Source organism: Micrasema longulum, unplaced genomic scaffold (genome assembly GCF_059751315.1).
Source record: "Micrasema longulum isolate JH-2025_06_02 unplaced genomic scaffold, ASM5975131v1 h1tg001345l, whole genome shotgun sequence".
NCBI classification, from domain to species: domain Eukaryota; kingdom Metazoa; phylum Arthropoda; class Insecta; order Trichoptera; family Brachycentridae; genus Micrasema; species Micrasema longulum.
This window is the reverse complement of record NW_028278531.1, coordinates 1082057-1099774: the sequence shown is the minus strand read 5'-3', so window position 1 is coordinate 1099774 and position 17718 is coordinate 1082057. Positions and strand designations below refer to the sequence as shown.

Genomic DNA, 17718 nt, shown 5'->3' with positions numbered 1-17718 from the left:
ACTGTTGTTTTTTGCCCTAATTTATTTTCTCCTTATATTAAAACGCGGAAGTTATTATGACTATACATTTTCGTTTTTCATATAAATTGCAGCTTCGTTGGAAATATAGTAGGCATCGGTAGGTAAAACAGTTTTCTTTTAACTGACATAAAAACATCCTTCAAATTAAAAATGTTTGAAAAAATTTTGACATCGTAATATTTCATGTTTGCAGTGCAAAGAAATGCTTTCTTGTTAAATAACGTTCAGTTTAGATATTTTTTGAAAGCGTGCATATTCAATCAGTAGGCATTAATTTCTTAAAATGTATCATATTAGATCAAAATAAAAATGATTTTTTTTACAAAATATTATTTTAGTTTTGTCAGCCAACAAAACAAAATATCCTCTATTAACCAATAAGTTAATTGTTCTTTGTACATCATGAATGGGAAATAATTACTTGATTTTGATGACAGCGATTTCACAACAATAATAAATCGACTAATTAAGTTATTATCATATTATTAATCATGTTATTTTTTGTTCTAGATTCAAGATGAAGCTGTTAATTTTGGCCATATTGGTGATAGTTAGTTGCCCTTATATCAAATCGCAGTGTGTAACTGCTGAAGATAGTAATTCCAATGTACAAAACAGTTCCAGAGTTGCACTTTACAGGTAATTTATTTATTTATTAAATTTAATTATCGCCAGTCATCGTCCAAAAATAGAAAAATGTGAAATTGAAAATAAATAGTCGTTTTTCGCCCGCCAGCCGGGTGGACGTTTAGAATCGAAACCCAAATGCCTGCTTGTGTCATGAAAGCGTGTAAAAACCCTTTGGATAAATACTGTAAAAAGGATTGTTTAACTTTTAATTGGTATATATTTGTTAACGAGCGATCAACAAAGCTTAAAAATATTCAAATATGTATAATTTTTTTAAACGTCAAACTCATAGAATTAAGAATAGTCCAGAAACCGCATACACACATCAAACAGAAGGCGACTAACTATTCATAAATGAGTAGGTTTAAGTTTTGACCCATTAGTTTCTTTTTTCTTTGTAGACGTCGCTCAGTACGCAGCTCCTGATTCGAATTTAACAATGCCGTGTTGGGTCATTTTAAAGTGTAGAAATACTGCTAGGATCTTAAAGAAACAGGATGCAATAACATTTCATGTGTAATTATCAAATGAATGTGTAGTCACAAATGCATTACGTAAAAATTGAATTATTTTGCCATCTGTCAGATTGTCGAAGAAACAAAATGGAAATTTCGTTAGTGTTGCCAGGGTAGTAAAATGTTTTACCCTACTTTGCTCATATAATAAGAGAAATAATGAAAATTGAACCTCGGATTAAATAACGCAGTGGTGGACATTAAAACATAAATTTAAAACATAAAATATTATTTAGCATGATATAAAAATATCCGTTTTATGTAAAATAAAATTTGTTTTATATTTTAAGTTCAAAGTTAATTTATTCAATTACTCTTATTAAATGACCCGTTACTTATCTACTCTGTTGTGCCAATCAATGTTTCCGAGTGCACAGTAAAATTTTAGAAAAATTAACAAATTGCTTTTTTTGCCTAACATTTATGTTATGATTATATTTTTTCCCATCTGGCAACATTACGCGGCGACTTCACGAATGCGCGCGGTGAAAGTGGGCAAAGCGGGGGAATTTTTGGACACAGCCCGATGCATTCAAATATTACTTTTTTTTACTTTACATTTGTGTTCTGGTTATATTCTTCGCGATCTGGCAATATTACTCGGTGACTTCAAGTATGCGCGCGGCAAAAGTGTGTCTAAGTGGGGGAATTATTGGACACAGTCCGATGTATTCAAATATGATTCTACGCTCCTTCTGGACTATTCTTAATTCTATGGTCAAACTAAACAAAGCGGCGCAATGAGGAACTTCAGCCCTACGGGAAATTATGGAAGTCTAGGCATTTACATTTACCTGTAAATGCCTAGACTTCCATATTACCTTCTCAGAAAATTTTTCCCTCTCTGTTGAAATAAATTTAAATATGAACAACTCCCTAGGTAGGAAGTCAGCCAGTCTGCAAGCATTTGGACATAATCAAACATTGTTAAAAGAGTCTACTTTATTATTTAATAATTTGTCTGTGATACAGTGCGACTTTTTTTAAGGGTGAAAAATCCATTTTGTTTGGCAGATTGGCTGTAAGTACAAAGCTAAGAGAGATAAGTTCAAATAATTATTTGAACAGGGGACAGAAAACATAAATATTTACAACTAGTTTGCTAAACAGTTAATTTTTGGGAGTTTTTGGACCGAAATTGGGATTAAGCTTTTATTATTTAAAAGGTGGGAGAAGAACAGAAAAGAACACACGGCGAAATACAACAGAGTGGGAAATACACATTTTAAAAGATAAAGTTAGCACAATAATTTGATTTTTAGACGGGGAGTTTTATCAAGAAATATCAACAAAAAACATCAATATCAATAAGAATATGTTTATTTGTGTAATATTAAAAAAAAATTAGCAATCATAATGTGATTATAGGCCAAGGTCCTCTAAAACACATACTTAATTAATGATATAATATGTCCTTTATTGCGTTGCAAATATTTCCCGCGGATACATTTAACTTCCTTTTGCAATTTATTTCTATTTTGTATCATTAATGATATTTGTAGGTGATAAAAACTAAGCTGTATAGGAATCAGAATAAAATATAGTAATTTTTAATAATGCTGTGTCATTATAGAAGAAAGGTCATGACCATCAGTGTTTGCTGATATTGACATACTTGTATGTAGTCCACAACTTATTACAAACTCATTAGTCTGAATAAATTTAACCCCTTTTACCTGTGTGCTCCGTATTTTTTTTTCTTTCTCTGCTGTCAAATTTCTAACAGCAATCTAACATTTTTATTTAATACCTATCCCATTTATATTCAAAATAAATTATAAATGTATTTAATAACTACAGCTTACAAAATAAATAATAATCTATTATACAAATATATAAAAAAGAAAAAATAAAAGAATTTGAGATGAATAAGTCACTCAGATACCAACATAATATTAAAATTCCCAAATTCCATACAAGTCATGGTCAAATAGCTTTGTCTTCAAAGGTATAAAAAATTATAATAATCTTCCCAATGAACTAAAAACTATTAAAAATAATATATCAATAAATAAATTTAAAATGACTGTGACTTGAATTATAAAACTTTTATTTTATTGGTTGGTTGGAAGAAATTGCCATTTGGCAATAAGCCCGCCAATGTACAAATAACATTATGTACAAAAAGTTAAATAAATAAAGTTAATCTAAAGAAATTTTTTGAACTCGTGTAAAAACAACATTAATTTTTAATTAGTATTATTGTTTTAGGTTTTTTCTTTATATATCTTATGTTTTTATTTTTCTTTTCATGTACTTGTATTTAAAATTATATAAACTCTTATAAATAAACAATTAAAACAGCGTAAATCTCTCCAAGCACAAGAGTTAGTCTCTTTTTTTGGAGAGTTATAGTAATAACATTAACTAAAAAATTAATTTAAAAAAATTAACTGAAAATATACCTACGTATTACAACAGAGATGAAGAACATTTTAGAGAAGGTAATATAGCAGTCTAGGCGTCTACAGGGCTTATGATCTGTCATTGGCTGGTCCAGCGCCCTTGAGGTGATTTTCACAAAAACGGTGCTGTATAAATTATCCAAATATAAATAAATAAATTTAAGTGGCCACTTTACACACCGTGTAACATACACCATTCTGCCTATATTTGAACATCTATATTCCTTCAATTGTTGATAAATCCACCTGGTCCATGAAGAAGTATAGAAATTGTAGGTATATTTTCAGTTTTTTTTTTTTTTTGAAGATCTTCCATGCTAAAATGGTTTTCGCAAGATTATTGAACAATCCCACGAACAGGCCATGCCTTTGTGGGATTTTTTGTTTACTATTTTTCTATTAATATTTATTTCGTTGATATGTAATTATGCTTTATTTTTTTAATACTCTGTTTTATTATTATGTTTATTATAAGAAAACAAAAAAAATTAAATTAAAAAAAATATAAAAAATCTTGGACTAATGAAATTTAACATTCATTCTCCGAAGTAATTTATTTGTGAGATGTTCAAATATAGGCAGAACGGTGAGTGTTACACGGTGTGTAAACCACCCAACGACAGGTCACTCGCGTAAATCATAAGACTGTAAATATTTATTAACAGGCTCTTCAATTAGTTTGGTTTAACTTCCAGAGGTCAACAAGCCTTTACCCTGCGGCTCTTCGAGGCCATTAACAAGAAGAAAGGAGCTGACAATGTGTTCTTCTCTCCCTACTCGGTGTACCACTCCCTCCTGCTGGCCTTCTTCACGTCAGCCAATCAGACAGAGGGAGCGCTCCGAACGTCTCTTCAACTCGGAAATGAGGTAAGGCTTCACTTTCACATTCTATCTTCATCTGTGTGTGTTTCTAGGTAGAGGGGATACTTAACTTTTTTAATAAATATATCTACCGAGGTACCTACGAAGACTCTTCTAATATATTTTTGACCGCCAGCTAGACGTTTAGAATTGAAACAAATATGACTACCTGCGACATGAAAACGTGTAAAAACCTTTCGGATAAACATTGTAAAAAGTAGGTATTGTGTATGTTCACAAAGCTTTGACCAATTTTTTTTTATTTCTTATAAATGTCAAACTACGCATAGAGGCCCAATGAGGAAGTTCAGTGTCTTTTTAAAATTACATTTATTTGTTAATAGACTATTAAACTAAGCCTTTTTTAAATATATCATATCATCAGCGCTATGATTTTTTAAGGTTTTGTATTTCTGAAATAACTCCACGTGTGACATCAGGGGTTCTTCTCTGTCAGTTCTTCTGATTGGTTTGTTTACGGTACGCAAACCGGATATCCTTGAAATCTGATTTACAAGATATTGTGTTTGCTTTTACGTAGCATATTTTTAACAATAATTTGAGTATGTTCAAATGTTTGCAGACAGGCTGGATTTCCTCCCTAGGGAGTTATTTATAACTAAATTTGTTGCAACAGAGAGGGAAAACATTTTTGAGAAGGGAATATGGAATAGGCATTTACAGTGCTTTTGATCTGTCATTGGCTGGTTTAAGTGGTCACGTGACACACTGTGTAACATTCACCATTCTGTCCATGTTTAAACATCCACTTTTTCCTCTGTTGCAACAAATTAAGATATGAATCCCTAGGGAGGAAATCCAGCCAGTCTGCAAGCATTTGGACATACTCACACATTGTTGAAAAAGTGCTCGCTTGAACATGATTGTCGTCACTTTCAGTCCGAAGATATGTGTTCCGTATGGTACAGGTTCCACCGATACCTATCGGTGTACTCACCTCTAAACTTGAAGATACAGGGTCGATATTGTCCCTTTGTAATCGGTCGGGAGAATTTGTCTTCAACTATTCGTCATAATGAATGTGTGGCTTCCGATCTTTGATTGTGTGGTTCTAGGAATTCCTTAACCATTCCTCCCTCTCTCCCGCAGAGTAAAGTGGACCTGATGAGAGCATATCGGCTGGACCAATACCTCCGCAGCGTGGAGCCCTCGGACAGCTACCAGTTCGACTCGGCTAATCGAGTCTACGTGGACAAGAACCTTCCCGTCCGCCAGTGTATGCTGGACTTCTTCCAGAAGGAAATTGAGAAGCTGGTAAGAGCTCACATCAATATCTCGTTTCATTAAGTCACAGTGGCTAATCAAAAATGACATATTATAAACTGTAACACAATATAAATTCAGATTCATGAAAATAAACGTCGCACACACACAATTATGTAAACTGTCTTCTTCCATATTATGTTTTATTAGATTAAGAGAGGATTATTTTTAATTGGTTCTAGTATTGTGAAAATAATTCCACTCATAGAATCATGATATATCAGATAGCGCGTAATGTTACCAGACTGCGAACAATTTATTATCATAAAACACATATATATAATTTTGTGTACTGTAATGTTATGTTTTACCACAACAAATATTTTACTGACTGGACTATAAAAAATAACAGGTACTTTTATTAGGAAAACACAAAAATAATTAAATTATCATTAAGTAATGAAGTAAATTAATACCTACCGTTTAATACTATACTAAGGTTTATTAATAGAAAACCGGGTAAAAATATCGACCACCCTGGCAATACTTACAAAATGTCTATTATTATTATTATTATTATTATAGATAACTTATATATCGCCATTTTCGTAATATAATACCTTAAGGGCACTGTACATAGTGATTCTATAGATAAATAAATTGAATTGAAGCTTTTAAATTTGTAATTTAATTAAAACAATTTATTTTGTTATCACATGCTACGGATTTATTCAAATAATTTAGAGAACAAGTGGATTTTAAGTTTTTTACGAAACATCACTTCACTTTCACAGCCTTGCACCTCTGCTGGGAGAGCATTCCATGCCATTAGGGCCCTCGACTGCAAATGCACATTCACTAAATTTAGTGCGCTGTTTGCGTAGACGTATAATAACGTTTCCTCTCACCGTAGACGTAGCTGATCTAAGCATAAGATGCCTGTCAGCTGGTTCATCTGGAATGCAGAGTTCCCTTAGATATTCCGGAGCAGAGTTGTGCAGTGATTTATACATAAACCAACAGAGTTTGTATTCCACCTTGTGTGGAAAACGTAGCCAGTGTAATGATTTTAATAAATGTTTTTCATCCCAGGACTTCAAGAAGAATCCAGAGCCGTCGAGGGTCCACATCAACGACTGGGTTGCCTCCATCACCAAGAACAACATCAAGGACCTGATTCCCAGCGACGGCATCGACTCTGACACGCAGCTGGTGCTGGTGAACGCCGCACACTTCAAGGGGCTGTGGAGTTCCAAGTTCCAGTCGGACGGGACCAGCAAGGAGGTGTTCTACATCAGCCCCGATCGCCAGACCTTCGTGCAGATGATGAGGCAGAAGGGGAAATTCAACCACGGTAAGAATTTACTTTTTGACCGATATCTAAATTTGGTGCAAAAGAAGCCTCATCCTCGGGAAATATTTGTTAAACCTGAGGATGTTAGAGCGCTTGCCCCTACCAAATTTATACTTTAATGCTCTTATTTTTACCGTATGTATTCCTCATTGAATACACATACACATAAGCGAAGTCGCTTTTGTTGGATGTAGTGGCGGCTGAAGGGGTTAAAAATGGGGGGGTCATTTTTTTTTTACTAAATAGGTACATGTGTACTTGTATTTCATAATAATGAGGAATTCCAGCCCAATCCGGAATTAAATTTTTAAAATGTTTTCGTGTACACGTGAATATTAAAAAATTTTGGAGTAGGATGAAATATCTCAAAAACGCACGCAAAAATAAATAAAAAATGTTAAAAATAGTATTCATTTTAAAATCGTAAATAATGACGTCACTCCTTATATCTACGTGTAGTGTTTCCGGTTTCCGCTTAAAGCCCCCGCAACGTTTTGACCATAGAAAAAAAAATATATAATTTGTATAATTGACATTTCAACCAGAGATTATGTCAACTTTCTAGGTTTTTCTAAATCGAAACGTTCGTAAAAACAACCATAACAGAAATGAGCAAGACCAATTAAGTTTTCATAAATTAAAAAGATATAAACATTAAATGTGACAAAAAAATAAATAAGAATTTTAAGTGAGAAAAGAATAATTGTTGACATTTGCGTTTTCCATGGAGATAATAAATTAAAATAAATGAAAATACAGAATGTACACTCCTAGCCATCTACGCACAGACATGAACGTATATATTTGCTTAGTTAAATAGTATGCTAATAGAAAAAAAATAATTTAGAAAACAGTGGAATTCCTCATTATCACACATTTTTTTTGGTAAAAATACACAAATATATCTATGTCTATATAGATTTTTCCAATATGATACACAAATTAAACCTAACATAGCGAGTGCACTTTATCTTGGCTCATAGAGTTTCTTAAAAAGGTCTTAATTCGCTTTAACGTTGAAAAACATCTTTCACTCCCAACTGTCGTCATTGTAATTCCACAAATTAAAAATTACTATAGTCCTTAAAATGTAATAAGTTTTTCTGGGTGTGTACAAATTCTAAGTACCTAACATAACACATATTTATACATAAATAACATAAACCCTGATGATGGACGCTGTAACGCGATCCGAAACGTCGGTAAAGAGTACGAACGACACACGGCATAATAACCCAGAAAAACTTATTGTGCAACTTAGGAATTCATTTATCATCGTATCTCTTCCAGTTTAGATCTAGGCCAATGTTATATTATTATCTTCCTTGTTTCATATTTTTATCTTTACCACAAATGGGGACAATGCCCACGTTCGAACTAATTTTGAGCGAAATGTTCAAATGTTCATGTACGCACGGGACGTTTTATCTCTTTCTTTCTCATGAGAAAATCTAGAGATGAGACATTAGAGATTATTGCAATGGAATATATGCTGGCTTGCCTAAATATACAATGGAGCGATTGCAGTCCATTCTGAATGCAGCTGCTAGGTTGATATTTGGTGTATTCAAGTACGATCACATTACACCGTTGCTTCAAAGTCTTCACTGGTTACGTTTTCCAGAAAGAGCCGAGTACAAGCGGTGTTGGTTAATGTACAAGGCGATGTATAACACGGCTCCTCAATACCTTAAGGAACTCTGCGTTCCGAACGAGCTGGCAGATAGGCGCTTCACCATCCGCTCGGCCTCCTGTTCTGCTGTAGGGAAGGTGATACAACGTCATTCACGCAACCAGAGATCCAAATTTAGCGATAGGGCTTTTTCAATAGCCGGACCTTTGGCGTGGAATGCTCTACCTTCGGAAGTTTGAAATTGTCCCTTTTCAGAGATTAATTGAAAACTTGTTTTTTTGTGAAATCATTTCCTGACTTGAAAAGTGCTATTTTTTAGATGTAATTTTTAGAAGTACCATATTATGTGTTTTACATGATTTGTAAAATTTGTCTGTTAGTAAATAGTAATCAAGAGTTAGCCTGTAGATAGACTTATTTTTTTTTTTATTTAAGTATAATGTACAGCGCCCTTGAAGTGATTACTCACGAAAATGGTGCTTTGAAAAATTGACAAAATTGATTATTATTTAATAATAATAGCTAATGTTTTGGGACAGTTCCAGAAAATACCCGCACATTGGACATAACATGAATATTTGACAGCACACGTGCTTTAATAGTATTCTAGATAACATCCATAAAAACATGAAGATTAATAGGTCCTTATATATTTGAATAAATGATGATTGAAAAAATATTATGTAACCCAATCGCATTATATTATATACTTTCTTAATAATGTAGTTTAAGTAATTAATTCCAATTGGTGGCAAATTTTGGGGGGCATTGACCCAATGGACAAAAGAGAAAGCCGCCACTGGTTGGACGTCTATAATTTAGTCTATTGCATTCTGGAAGAAACAGAGTGAATTGTGAATTTATTGCTTTATTTGTAGGTGTCAGTGAAGAGTTGGGAGCACATATTCTGGAAATGCAGTACAAAGGGGATGATGTCAGCATGTTTGTCCTTCTGCCGCCTTTCGCTAAACAAAACGGTAAGCTCTTCAAAGTTTTCTTGACTGTTATAGGCACAGTAGAAATCCGTTTATCTGAACTCGTCATCCGGATTTCCAAATATCTGGGAAATAAAAACTCATTGTCAAGCTGCTCGTAAATGAGTTTCTTCGTCAAAGCAATTGACTTTGTTGGACATGTTTAAGTAGGTTTTTAACGTGGTTCCTTGAGAAAGAAGCTTGTTCAGCTTTGAAACTGGTCAGCGAAAAAAAAAAAAGTGTTAAAAACAAAGTTGTTTTATTTATTATGAATTATGAAAATTTTTATTTGTGTCAAAATTAAATTCAACGTTAAAAAGCACACGACTACACTGACCAGGCGAGACGTAGCATGATGTGACCTTATAATATGTTTTATAAAATCTTAAATAATTTTTTTTAAAAGCACTCGCCCCTTTTTTTATAGCCTTCTTTAAGGAAGAGAAGAGGGACCCGTAGCAATGGACCTACACGGGTCTTAGTAGCATCGGAACCATATGAAGCAATGTTCCTCACTTCCACAAGAAGATTCTTATTGTGGTTTATTTTTATCTTTTAGGAGTGGACGAAATCCTGGAGAAGCTGACGCTGGAGACACTGGCCTCTGTTGTGAAGAAGGTGCTCTCATGCCGCGACAAGTGGAAGTTCAGTTCCCCAAATTCACAATGGAGAAGTCTATCCAACTCCGAGATGTGAGTCTTTCTTATATTCGTCCGATTTTACAATGTAAAATTTGAGGTAACTTTGATGATATTCGAGGTTTGCTCTCCTCTGTACATATTATCGTATTATATTAAATACACAAAATTATAATTTATACAAAGTTGCTTTGACTATCTAACTAGGGTTATTTACCCCGTTCGAAGACAGTCAAAAAAATATATGAAAACTGTAATCTATTGATAACAGTTTTTACAGATATATTTATAGAAACAGTTATAAAGATAGTGGACAAAGTGAAAAACAAAGTGAAAAACAAAGTAAATAGAGTAAATACATGGTAAAAAATGTAGTAAAAACACAGTAAAAATGTAGTTAAAAATGAAGCAAAAACATAGTAAAAACAAAGTAAAAAATGTATTGAAAACACAGTAAAAAACATTAAAAATATATATATATATAAATATTTTAAAACTCGAAGTAAAATAGAATACTTAGTAAGAAACATATTTAAAGTCAAGTTAAACATATTGATTCCCACTTTATAAATTGGTTATTAAGTCAAATGTAGTTCTTTGGTTTGTAGACGAATATGTGGGAAAGCAATGTATGACGGGGTTACTGTACGAGACGCATTTCCGTCTCGTATAAAGAATTGTGAGACTGTAATAATCTCGGCAAACCGCTGGTATTCTACTGGGAGCTTCATTATTATTATTATTATGGATAACTTATATAGCGCCATTTTCGTAATAAAATACCTCAAGGGCGCTTTACATATTGATTCTATTGTTAAATTAATTTAATTGAAGCTTTTAAATTTGTAATTTAATTAAAACAATTTATTTTGTTGTCACGTGCTACGGCTTCGATAGATATTTCCGTAGGTACCAGTATTGGTACGTATGTAGAACTAAACAAAATAGTCTATATTATTGTCACCCTTCTCTTGAGAGATGGTGACAATAATATAGACTATTTTCTATAATATAGACTATTCTCTGGTTTGAACCAGCGATCATTGTCAATCACCAATACCGCGTATACACAGACTAGGAAACGAATGTACCTCTCATATCGACATTTTTAAATCAAATCATCTCTTTATAAATATTTTATGATGTTCTAACAAATTATTTGCAAAAGCTACTTATGCTAATGATCTGGTATTTATTCATTTTATATTTTTTATATCTTTTGTTTGCTGACATACATACATGTATATATATATATTTCTTGTTATTTTTTCTATTTCTTTTTATAATATTGTTTTTTGAGTTTTTAATTTTTGTATATCTAACTAACTCATATATTATTATATTTCATATTGTAAAAGGCACTTGTGCTGTATAATAAATAAATAAATACACAGCAGGGTAAGATTTCGTAAAAGGATATAAATAATATGTGCACTTGTGAAAAATAAAAACATTCAACTATGTTTGATTATGTCCAAATGCTTGCAGACTGGCTGGATTTCCTCCCTAGGGAGTGGTTCATATTTAAATCTATTTCAACAGAGAGGGAAAACATTTTTGAGAAGGGAATATGGAAGTCTAGGCACCTGTCATTGGCTGGTTTAAGTGGCCACTTTACACACTATGTGACATTCACCATTCTGCCCATGTTTAAACATCCACATATCCTCAACTCTTCCATCTGTTGACTTTGTGAGCTTTTTGTGACTTTTGTGCTCCTTTACTTGTTAGCATGTTTTTCCTTTCTTTTAAATTCTTCTTTACTATTTATTTTAAGAGATCTCTGGGCGTTTATAAGTAATTAATTTAAATATATGTATGTGGAAGAAGCTAAGAATGTATCTCAGGACTGAACATGTCGTCACCCTAACTCGGTCCACAAATGGTCAAAAATTATATTTAGGTGTTTTTTGCTAACAGACTTTAAATAATCTGTATCCGTGTAAAACTTGTATATTCGTACAGTGTTGCAATATTAAAAAAATACATATAAAAAAAACTTGCTTCCAATTTATGTTTATATAATTTATTATTCTTTAATAATATGAATACTTTCCATTATGTTGTATCCCAACTCAACACAAGGCTCTTGGCCTCATAGAGTTAGGGATACATATTTTTTTCTGTAACATGTATATGAATTTTTATATACTTTATATAAAGTAAAAACTCTATTTACTCTTCCCTGCTCAAAAATAAGTTTGGATCTTACACGAGTTTTACAAGTTAGGCCGACGATGTGGTGTTCCATCCTCTTTGTGTACCCCTAGGGAAAATGGTGAGGCGGTTACTACGTACACAATAATGATAATAAGATGTTTTTGTAAATGTATAAATATTTAATATGTTTCTTTTTTGGGTGATACCATGTGTGTTGGATATGTTCCGACGTTTTGGCTACCATTGCAGGAGCCATATTCAGGGTAAACTGAGTGTTTTGTGTCACAAATGAAGATGAAGATGGCTCCTGCAATGGTAGTCGAAACGTCAGAACATATCCAACACACACGGTATCACCCAAAAAAGAAACATATTGATAACAGTGACTATGAAAACCTTCATAGGTATGTATAAATAATCGAACGCTCCGTTTTCATTTTCTATTCAATAGTTTTATATAGATTTTTCTGTCATTAAATATGTGTACTTATATTATGCAATAAATTTATAAATAAATCATTATTGCAGGTTTTGGAACAGATGGGTGTCGGAGACATGTTCGAGCCATCTTCAGACTTCAGCAGCCTGACAGGAGAAGTGGGTCCTCATTTCAACGATGCGGTGCACAAGGCCAAGATCAGTGTTGATGAAGATGGTATGAACTGTGTTTTGTATATACACGTATAAATCATCTTCTTCACTTTTTTTTTCAAAATAATAGTAAAACAGTTTCTAAATAAAAAAAACAAACCGGGTTGTGGTCCCGAGGTTAGTATCGCGGACTCATGGATCAGAGGTCTGAGGTTCGAACTCCACTCTATCCCAACTTGATTCCCATTTTCTAATAGCGAGTTATTTATGATTTGTTTCAAATGGCCCCCAAAGTTTGAATATTAACGCATAGATTTAATACACAATAAATTTTAATATATTATATTTATATGTGTAATCTCAAACGTCAAATGATCTGTAACTACTTTTCAAACTTAGCACTAGATGGTGCTGTCTTAACTGTCAAACTTTACTTCACGCTCAATGTCAAATTAAAATTTAATAATTTCTTTTTCGTATTTTAAATCAGTGATAAAAATTTGAAACCTCAAAATATTTTTTAATTAAAATAAATCGTAATCGAAGCAAAAGAGTATTTTTGTCAGAAGTGACATGGTTCATGGATCCCACTCGAAAGAGTGGGGTACTGGTCACTTCGGCTCTCGGCTCTTAATACCTATGGATCTACTTACCTCAAAACTTGAAGATACAGGTCGATGTGTATCCTTATAATCGCTCAAAGAATTTATCTTCAACTATACTATCATATTGAAGGCATGGCTTTGCTTGTTTAAGGACAAGGGCCTCGATTATGTCAGGAAGATAAAGACGTCATACCTTCACCTCGACGGTATAGTTGAAGATAAATTCCTTCTAGCGATTATAAAGACATACTACCAACCACCCACCTTCAAGTTTTGGGTAGGTACATCAATATGAATCAAGGAGAAGCGTACGTCACGGTACACATATCTACGCTCTAAAATGACATAGCTTCAGTATGACGTCATAGTTGAAGATAAAAGTCTCCCGACCGACTCAAAGGTATAGTACCGATAACCCCACCATCAAGTTTTGATTTAAGTACATCATTTTATACTGACGGATCTAGAACCCCCCCCCCCCCGATACGTTTATCTACGCATTAAAAGTGTCAAAAATTTTTGCTCCACCGAGCAATTTTTTCTGTAATTATGATTTATTAAAATTTTTAATCATTTTGAGGTAGGCACTTTTTTCTTAAAAGCCTATTAAAAATATGATAGAGAAATAAGTAAGTTTTGAACTCGAATTAAATTCCGACATAACTGTCACTTTAATAAAACGAACGCCTAGATGTGAAAGTAATGTCGCTAGGTTCTCTCCTATTAACAAATAAGAGTATCTAGGCGTCAGACACAGATTATATGCATTAGAAAGTTACCACTCTAAAAAAATAATTTAGTTAATATGTTTTTTCCATCTGTTTTACTATCTTTCCGAGTGAATGTATCGAGACGTTATAAAGGCCGGCTTTGTAGTTGATCGGTGGATACATATAGACAATCGTTAAGCGTACCGTCTAGGTGATTTCCAAAAGTCATGCAAAATTCATGTTCAAGCGAGCATTTTTTGCTTGAATTGGGATTTATTGGAGTTTATAATCGCTTTGAAGTGAGCACTTTTTATTACAGAAGCCTGTTCAAACTATAAATGAGAACTATTTTAAATGTTAATGACGTAAGGAACGGGGACTAATTGTTTGCGGTCATTCCATTGGCTTGTTTCGATCATATGATGTGGATATGACAAGTAGGTAGAACATACCGAGGTAAGATACAGATAGTGCAGAAGTTAAGTATATTGTCTTGATATATACAGATGAAGATAGCGTTCATAATCGAGGCACAGTTGCACCAATAAAAGTTAAGTTAAAAAAAGTTGAATGTTGGTTGTGTTTTTGTATGATAAAACAACTTATTTTCTTGTGATAAACTTTTTTTTCGCTTAACCTTTTGCGAGTAATTTAATTGAAAATTAAAATGAACTTCAGCCAAGATATTTCATATATATTTATATGTGTTTTTTTTCCAGGCACGGTAGCATCAGCAGCTACTGCCATTTTCAGCTTCCGTTCCTCTCGTCCTACTGAACCGGCTCGTTTCATCTGTAATCATCCCTTCGTGTATTTTATCTTCGATCGCATCTCCCAGTCCGTCACCTTCATGGGAGTCTTCAGGGAACCCAAGATGCTGTCATAAACCCACCATCATCACAGCCCTGACGCCCCATGAGAGAGAGTGATATATACAATTAGCTTAGAATTCCATGACTCCGATATCGGTTATTTTTGTGCGCGTCTGAAAACTGGCTTTGTATATTTTAGTAAACTTATTTTATGGACCATGGATCTGCCATACTTGTGTGTTTGATAAAAATTAGGCAAAAACTTGTGAAGGCTAAAATTGAAAACAAGTTCTTATTAGTACAATTATTAATTATTGGTACAATTTTTCACTAAGATCTTTTGCTTAAACCTGGGGATATTAAAGAGCTCGCCCCCTACTTAATAGCCCGACACTTAACGGATCTGGGCTTGGAGGGGGAGATTTAGCAAAATGTAAACTGTCACCTTTCACATAGTGGCCAGGCTCTTTATAGACCTGGGCTTGGAGGGGGAGATTTGGCAAAATTTAAACTCTCGCCTTCCACACAGTAGGCAGGATCTTTATAGATCCAGGCTCGGAGGGTGAGAACTATTTACGGGGAACCGTCACACCGTCACAGGTCGCAGTGACGTCAGGAGCTTGCATAGCACTGACCCCCACCTCTAAGAATAAGATCTCTTTTGCCTGGGCTTACAAATATGTACCAAGTAATCAGTAAAAAGACCAGCGTGACACACTTTTTCATACAATGGAATCTCATAAAAATGCATTCAATTTTTGACTCTGAATTTTTTTTTTTTTTTGACACATTGTGCGTTTTTTTGACACACATGCGTATTTCATATTGCTTGTTAAGCATACTCTTGACCAATTTATTTGTTCGGTAAACTAATTCATATAAAATGGGCTTTAGTTTATAAATTTTAAGTCATCTATGTATTTAAAAAAACGAATATATTGCTCATTTATTACATACATATTCAGCGTGTATGTAATGTATTGATCTGTATAGGATTCCTAAGACACTTGTAAGAATTTCGGAGTCCCTGAAAAACAACTTTTGGTTTTGCTTAATTTTGCTACCCATTGCTTTAAGCGGTATCCGTCAAACAAGATACATTATTTTCGACGCATTGACTTTAAAATTTTGACCTTTTAATAGCCGATCAGGGGTCGCAAAAGTAAACCAATTTTTCCCATAAATAATATCATTTTTGACAACTAACGACTGTTGTCACAATTGAAAAAATTGAATCATCTCTAACTATTTCAATATAATGCTTAAATTTGATATATTTATGTATGTATATACATCAGAATTCCCTTTTGCACCCAATGGTGCATAGGGCACTGCACTGGTACACCAATTTAAACATATCTTGATCATTTTTGTTACATGAAGGGACTATGAAATATTCTAGTGAAAAAACACCCTTTTAAATAAATATTTCATGTCAATATTGGGGATCGAACCCGAGACCTCTTGGATGGTAGGAAAACGCTCTGACCATTACACCACGAGGCCGACAAATAATAATATGTATATACACATACAGAAGACCAAAACCATTCCAAGATATGTTTTGAAATTCCGACACCAGTGTCTTTATAAAACTTTCCTTTTATTTATTTAGTTGACATTTTCATACACCAAATACGGATAAATGATTTGAGGCTTATTTTTCTAAAGAACTTAGATTAATTATTGTATGTAGTAAAAATGTGGAAAAAATTGTGTATCTTAACTTATTTGGGTAAAATATTGTTTTATTTTAATTTAATTATTAAATTGTTAAAATTTTTGATTAATTAATTTAGTCCATAATGGTATATAATACTTCAATCGTATTTTAGGCTACTGTATTTTTATAAATGTGTTTTCTAATTGTAAATAATATTTTTTTTCATAAAATATATTGTTACCAGATAAATTGAGTTTTATTACTACTATTATTTATTAATTTATTGACGGTTCAAAGAACATTTTCTACATTCTTCTTTCTTTTTGTACACACATCCATTGAGCGCGTGGACATCATCAGACGCCTCCGAGACGCTAGCCGAAACTCGTGCCTCTTCCTACGTCCATCAGTTCCGCCGAAAGATCCTCATCGACGGCCCCCTCCAGGACAGCGGGAGGCCGCAGAGAAGATGAATTATCAGCGTAGAAGCGATGTTTTAAATTAGGCATCCATAGCGCCTTCTGTGGATGCGATATCGATCTCAAAACTAAAAGTGACTATGAGGTGCAAACTGTCATCATCATCGTTCCATGTATGGTTTCTACAAAGAGCCACCATGCATCTCTTTCGGCTGCCAGCTCTTGTGTCCTCTCAAGTCAGGTTCCAGTCCCGTAGTTCTGGCACAAACTGCCGACGAACAGTCAGCAGTGGATGTCCAGGACGTCGAGAACTTAATATCTTGTAAAGTGGGCATGCGTGGTTAAGGCTCTAAGGAGGCATCTGCAGTATATGGCTCAGCCGACCGTATCGCCTCCGCTTGATGACAGTTGTCGCCGGAGTTTGCTGCATCCGTTTTCTTATTACTTCATTCCTCACAAAGTCAAACCACCACACACCCGAGATTCTTCTGAGACACCTATTA

The 17718-nt window shown here is 33.7% G+C and overlaps 1 protein-coding gene across 1 annotated transcript in view; it reads left to right on the top strand.

Annotated features, from left to right (window-relative positions):
* The window catches only part of LOC148275769 (serine protease inhibitor 88Ea-like), a 46868-nt gene extending 29823 nt beyond the window's left edge, over nucleotides 1-17045 (top strand). The window contains 9 exon segments of the mRNA XM_088235248.1: nucleotides 532-660; nucleotides 4267-4438; nucleotides 5543-5707; nucleotides 6749-7010; nucleotides 9522-9620; nucleotides 10177-10224; nucleotides 10227-10309; nucleotides 12944-13070; nucleotides 15041-17045. Coding sequence (XP_088091374.1) covers nucleotides 539-660; nucleotides 4267-4438; nucleotides 5543-5707; nucleotides 6749-7010; nucleotides 9522-9620; nucleotides 10177-10224; nucleotides 10227-10309; nucleotides 12944-13070; nucleotides 15041-15207 — 1245 coding nt within the window. The 5' untranslated portion in view covers nucleotides 532-538 and the 3' untranslated portion in view covers nucleotides 15208-17045.
* The last annotated feature ends 673 nt before the right edge of the window (nucleotides 17046-17718 follow it).